The sequence below is a fragment of the Buceros rhinoceros genome, unplaced genomic scaffold (genome assembly GCF_000710305.1).
Source record: "Buceros rhinoceros silvestris isolate BGI_N320 unplaced genomic scaffold, ASM71030v1 scaffold29684, whole genome shotgun sequence".
In the NCBI taxonomy this organism is placed as follows: domain Eukaryota; kingdom Metazoa; phylum Chordata; class Aves; order Bucerotiformes; family Bucerotidae; genus Buceros; species Buceros rhinoceros.
Genome location: NW_010407000.1, coordinates 7,880 through 13,987, shown reverse-complemented (window position 1 = coordinate 13,987; position 6,108 = coordinate 7,880). Strand labels below are relative to the sequence as shown.

General features: G+C 42.6%; 1 protein-coding gene across 1 annotated transcript; it reads left to right on the top strand.

Annotated features, from left to right (window-relative positions):
* Positions 1-1,285: 1,285 nt before the first annotated feature.
* On the top strand, positions 1,286-5,239 carry QRFPR (pyroglutamylated RFamide peptide receptor). The gene is made up of 5 exons (XM_010134336.1): positions 1,286-1,439; positions 2,052-2,113; positions 2,860-3,095; positions 4,327-4,424; positions 4,617-5,239. Exons 1-5 carry the CDS (start codon positions 1,298-1,300, stop codon positions 5,018-5,020), a joined length of 942 nt encoding a protein of 313 aa, XP_010132638.1. The 5' UTR covers positions 1,286-1,297; the 3' UTR covers positions 5,021-5,239.
* The last annotated feature ends 869 nt before the right edge of the window (positions 5,240-6,108 follow it).

Sequence of the window (6,108 nt, the reverse complement as noted above, 5' to 3'; positions counted from 1 at the left end):
ATATTGGCAGGGTGTTTTGCTTGAAAGCAGCAAAACGACACTGATAAAAGGAAACAGTTTACTCATATTCGGCGTAGGGAATTTCTTACTGCTAGGTGTGTGTGTCATTAGTGTAAATATTAAACACAATAACTGGGGTATTTGCTGTACCATTAATTGGGCAGAGAACAAGTTTTAGGACGCAGATAGATTGAGTAGTGTTTTACATGAGCTGGTGATGACGTCCTGCTTCCAGGGAGAAACGCCTGGCGTTCTCTGCCTTGCGCTGAGTGAATCAGGAATGTTTGTCGTGTCCTGTTTTGCTCCCCCTACCAAGTCTGTCTTGAAGAGGTCTGGATTTTTAACCTGTATCCCTGCCGGAAAGCCCCGCCTGTACTACTAGTTGTTCGTACCACGATGACAGGCAGCAGTCTTCCGTTCTAGTGGCAGTGCTTTGCTGCACAGCTGTCCGGCATCTTTCCGTGTTTGTGTCTGGTTCTACTCACTTGGATGGCTGCGTTTGGAAATAAGCAGCTGGTCCAAGCTTGCCTGAAGACTGTGGTGCTCGTTTCAGTGGCTTTGTAAACTCAGGGGTAGAGAAGCTGAGGATAAATACAATGTGAACCTGTACAACGGTGAAAACACAGGCAGGAAATTGCATTTTACTTGGATGGTCTCATTAACACAGTGTGTTATTGGGGAAAGAGGGAGACTTGGAGAATGGAAAGATGATGAAGAGGTTGAATTTTCGTCTTATGTTACACCCCTTAGAGGGCTTCTCTGTGTTCCTTGGCAGAATGATGCATAAGTGCCAAAGTGTTCAAATCGAGCAGTATTTAAATGTGCAGGAGTACAGGTATGTGCAGGTATTGGCAGCAGCAGCAAAGGTTAACTTTTAAACAGGTGACACTAAGAGGCTCATAGAACTGGAGAGTAATCTACCAAGAGAAAAAGATAATAAATATCCCTGTAACTTGGCCTGTTTGAAAAGAAGTGATGAAAGACTTGGTCAAAAGTGTAATAGTAGTAAGTGTCAGCCTGGTTACAGAGGACATGGAGGTGTGCTGAGAAGGCTTGGTTTTGCAGATGTATGGAGCCTGTATGGAGGAATAGTGACGATTCAAAGCTGCATTTGACAAATAGCTTAAATAGGTGACTTAGCGGTTTAGCTGTTAAAATAAAGCTAAGATTTGTCTGTTATTTTTGCACAAGAGTAATTGCATTACTGTAGTAATGAAGTCTGGTTTTAAGCTTTTTCACGAAGTGCAGCAGTTGCATACCTTACTTTCTGACTATTGCAGGTGCCTTCGCGTGCAAGATGGTACCGTTTGTCCAATCCACTGCTATCGTAACTGAGATTCTTACGATGACCTGCATTGCTGCGGAGAGACACCAGGGAATTGTGCATCCACTAAAAATGAAGTGGCAGTACACCAATAAAAGAGCTTTCACGATGCTCGGTAAGATTTTAGGCATCTCCAGTGATCACGTGTCCAGAGAAATACTCTTCAGAGTAGCTGGTGTAGGTGGCATGATGGAACAGAAGGCACTGATACAACCGGTGATTCGGAGGTAGAGTTAATAAGTCTGGTAACCTTTATAAAGCAACTCAAGGATAGTGCCTGTAAGTATTGTAATTATTAGCCAAAACCCTGACAATAAACTTAGAACCTGAAGTCAAAGATTTGCTTACCCAGGACTCTTGATAAACCTTTGGCAACCTTCTCTTTTATTTTTAAGAAAGGTTTGAAGTGTACAAGCACCCCTAAAGCAGTGCACAGCTGTGAGTGGTCCTTCCACTGTAAAACAAAGAGAATATACATAATGCTGCTCATGCAAAGGAGCTGCCTTTGCAGCAATTGAAGGTATTTGAGGGCGAGAAAACTGCTAACAGAAGAGCACGATCTTCCTGATGTGAAGTTGACTGAGCGTGCCTCATATAGAAGACTTTGTTCTTGATTTAAATTGTCTACTTTGCCTGACTTTATTTAAAGAAGAAGCTTTTAAACTGTTCGTGCCAAAACTTAATGCTGCTTGTCTACAAAGTATTAAAAAAATATATTTGTTTACAGGCATAGTCTGGGCACTGGCGCTTATCGTCGGGTCACCTATGTGGCACGTGCAACGGCTTGAGGTACGCTGGGTGAAATGGGAATTTACCTTTTAAACTCAGTCCTTGTTGCATCTTTTTGTACCTTTAGCCATGAAATTGAATAAACTCCTAAGAAAGGACAAGTGGAGCTTTGGTTCTGGCATGAGAAAGGCTAGGGATTAAGGCTTGCATACGCGGGAAGAAGGACGAGCAGCAGGGGACCCGTCACATCTACCCTCCCAGTTATGTCGAAGAGCAGGAATTACATCTGTGACTTCCGCTGTGGCTTCCTTTTGGTTTGGGAGTGCCCTGGCACACAGCAGCGTCAGGTCTAGGTTATGGTTTCGGGGTGACAGTGCGCTCCCCAAGATCTGGAAGAAGCATGCCTGGTTTCAAATGTAATTAACTGCCTGCTATAGTTTAAGGAGTTCCCACGTGGTTTTGGAGGATTAATTCTCTGTCGGTTTTGTTAAAGTGACTTATCTGAGGCTTCTGTACACCATCTTTACCTGCAAAATGTGTAGCCAAGGTGCGCTGTGAAAATCCTTGTTTAAAAAAAAAAGGAAGTTTTGAGGAGGAGTGCAAATCAGAGCATCTCCTGACCTCTCTGTCACCTGGATCAATGCAACACTCGATGTGGAAAAGTGCTTGGAAGAATTTTGTCGCTCTGAGGAGTCTCTGTGTTGAATCTCGGTGGTTGTATTAAGCACAAGGAATATCTGAATGTTCTTGGCTTTTACACTTGGGCTAAACACTGTCGTGACTCATCTCCTTTACACTTGTTACAGGTTAAATATGACTTTCTGTATGAAAAAGTGTATGTTTGTTGCTTGGAAGAATGGGCCAGTCCAATTTATCAGAAGATATATACGACCTTTATTCTTGTTATACTCTTCCTTCTTCCGCTGATGTTGATGCTTCTTTTGTACACTAAAATTGGCTATGAACTCTGGATTAAGAAACGAGTGGGAGATGCTTCAGTTCTTCAAACCATTCATGGGAGTCAAATGTCTAAAATATCAAGGTTTGTAAAGCAAAGTACAGTTGAAACTTTGAGTTTTTCTAGAAAGCTTTTTTTAAATTATTTTTCCTGACAGTTCTTGAAAAACACTGGGGGGAAAAAATATAAATCTGTCTTTCCTCATCGATTGTGAAGTCTACAAGCATAGATCAGATTTTTAAGCTAGCTACTTACTTAACACCGAGGTACCCAGTTCAAGATAACTTAAATAGATTGTCCTCTTCCAAGTCTGGTGTGGCCACATGTTGGAAATCAAGCTATTTAGCACTAAATATGGACTACCCTTAATATTGCCTTATGGTTTGTCCTTCAGCCGGACGAAGCGATGTGTTGCTGATGTGCTAGGAACCTGCCACAGCTCTGTCATTGAGGAGAGCATCACCTTAAGTATAGACTGTAAGGAGAACTCTGACAAGCAGCTCTGAGATAAACAGTGCCTTAGATATTTGTCTAACCAAGTGCCTAAGGAATAGCGGACCCTTGTAAGTCAAAATGGAAAGTGGGTGCAGGCTCGTGGGAGTTAAGGTGACGCGTAATCTTTGGGCTGCTGATTTTCACACAGCGGGGAGAAGACTCTGTGACTGCTACCAGTGAGGTGCTGCTGCTTTGCCTCCAGTGAGAGATCCATTTGGGGATCTATAGAGGATCTATAAAGGTAGCATGTGAGTTACACATCGATTTGGGGATGAGTGTGTGTGAGAGAGTGGCTGCAGTGAGTGTGTTTCTTGCTCGTATTCTAGCACTTCGCCTGCCAGCAAAGGTTGAATGTTGCAGATGTAGTTTCACTTAATCTTGGTCAAATTCTCTGTGTAATCAGGTGCTGCAGGTATGGCCAGTGCCTCCAGATCTAGGAAGCGACTCTTGTGGGGTTTTTTAGCTATTAATGTAGTTTATTGTGTTGATTTTCTTGCCTGTCTCTTACTCTTGGAATTGCATCTGCTTGAATAGATTGAAAATGCCTTGCAAATATGCTCATGTCATTGCTTGCTGCAGCAGAATGTGTTGCTTCTCCAAGACAGATAAATAAAAGGTGTCAGTTGATGCACTAGATTTATACGACGCTGCCTTTTTTTTTTGTTTGTTTCGAAGGGAATTGTGTACTTCTGAGCATTCTTCCATTCTTATTTGCATCTGCAACCATCAGAACACATTTACAGATCTAACTTGAGGAGACACATCTAACCACCAGTCAGTTCTTAGTGATTCAGTATGGAATGTCTCGATGCAATTTCAGGAAGAAGAAGCGGGCAATTGTTATGATGGTCACAGTGGTGTTTCTCTTTGCAGTCTGTTGGGCCCCTTTTCATGTGATTCACATGCTGATAGAATATGGTGAGTATCTGCCGTGTGTCGTACAATAAAGTCTGTCTTAGTTGTTTGGTTTTTTCAGTGATGAAGCTGCAGGTTGTGAAAAGCCAGTGCTGCTGCAGCGTTCAGCTGTAGCAAAGACTGGATATGCATCGGCTGAGCAGCGGGCGTTCATGCCATCCTGCACTTACAGCCTATTTCCTTTTTCCTTTCCAGGTAATTTTGAAAAGGAGTATGATGATGTGACGGTCAAAATGATCTTTGCAATTGTCCAGATTATAGGATTCTTCAATTCGATTTGCAACCCTATTGTGTATGCTTTCATGAATGAAAACTTCAAGAAAAATTTTTTGTCTGCCCTCTGCTTCTGCGTTGTCAAAGAACACGCATCGCCCGCCAGGCAGCTGGGGAGCTCGGGGATTGCTATGAGGCAGCAAAAGGCAAGCGGTTCTAAAAGAGATCCCGTGGACTTCGGCAAAGCCAGGAGGGAGGCGTTCAGTGATGGCAACATTGAAGTCAAGTTCTGTGACCAGCCAGCTTCGAAAAGGAATTCGAAAAAGCACTTTGCCTTGTTCAGCTCTGAGCTTACTGTGCATCCCGTGTTAGGAAGTGGACAGTAGTATCACAAGGGTTTTAAGAATGGAAAAAGCATTCCCTTTATCAGATAACTTCCAGTAAGCCGTTTAAAATAGTTTTCTAAATTGCATGCTGAAATCGGGGGAAAAATATTTTGTGGATTATTATATTATAATGTTGGGATAATGGTTGAGAAAATGTAATCTATTTTATAAAGATGAAGAGTAAAACTCTGGAGAGTGATATTACTGCATGATTTCCAGGGGCGGGGAGGGAGGGGGAAACCTATGGAGAGAGTGCACACTTTTTTTGGACAACCTGGAAATCTGACACGGGTCTGACGTTGTAAGATTTTCTTCCTGCAGCTCTGAGGACAGAGGAGCTTCAGACCTGAGTTCAGGAAAAATGCAGACTGAGATGTAATTCTATTCTGGCAAAAAAACTTATGGAAGAGCCAGCCAGCATTTGAGTGTGAGAAGATGAATATTTAATCATTGCATGCATGTTCAGATTTCATTAATGGGAAACATACTGGCAATTAACGATGCATGGATAATTAATGTGCTGTTGTTACAGATTAATTCTTGGGTACGAATTCAAATGCTGGCGTACTGCCCTGCAAACTGCATCGTTCTGCTGAAAAATGCAGAAGGAGAAAAAGCACCGCCCAAGACTGGGCAGATGCTGGAGGTGTGACCCAGCATCCAGTAAACACTGAGTTTAATTTACAGGCAGCTCGGATACGTGACATACAGCGTCACATATGTGTGGTGTTGCCGTTTTCTGGAGGTTTGTAAGGGCCAGAGCCTGTTGGGACGCTGCAGAAGACTTTCAGTTGAATGTCATGGTTTTTTGACCAGACACTTCTCTGAAGATATGTAAAAATCTTTCTCTCTCTCCATCATTGTCGAAGCAGGGACTGCGTTCTGATATTTTTAGGCTTCACGGTAAATTACAGGGTTGAAATCCATATAAATTCTAAGTATTTTTACTGTCAGTGGGTCAAACGGAAAAAGGATTGTAAGAGGATGATTGTAAGTATGGGCCTGGGGAAGAAGTGTGATCTGGGATGGAACACTGTGATCTGATCCTATGAATGAGGCTTTGAAGAACATAATTTGCAAATCCAGCC

Bases quoted from the DNA above. Each gene is read 5' to 3' on its own strand.
- QRFPR (XM_010134336.1), top strand. From the start codon at position 1,298: ATGGTACCGTTTGTCCAATCCACTGCTATCGTAACTGAGATTCTTACG. The intron at 2,114-2,859 runs GTACGCTGGGTG...CACTTGTTACAG, and splicing joins GGCACGTGCAACGGCTTGAG to GTTAAATATGACTTTCTGTA. The intron at 4,425-4,616 runs GTGAGTATCTGC...TTTCCTTTCCAG, and splicing joins TCACATGCTGATAGAATATG to GTAATTTTGAAAAGGAGTAT.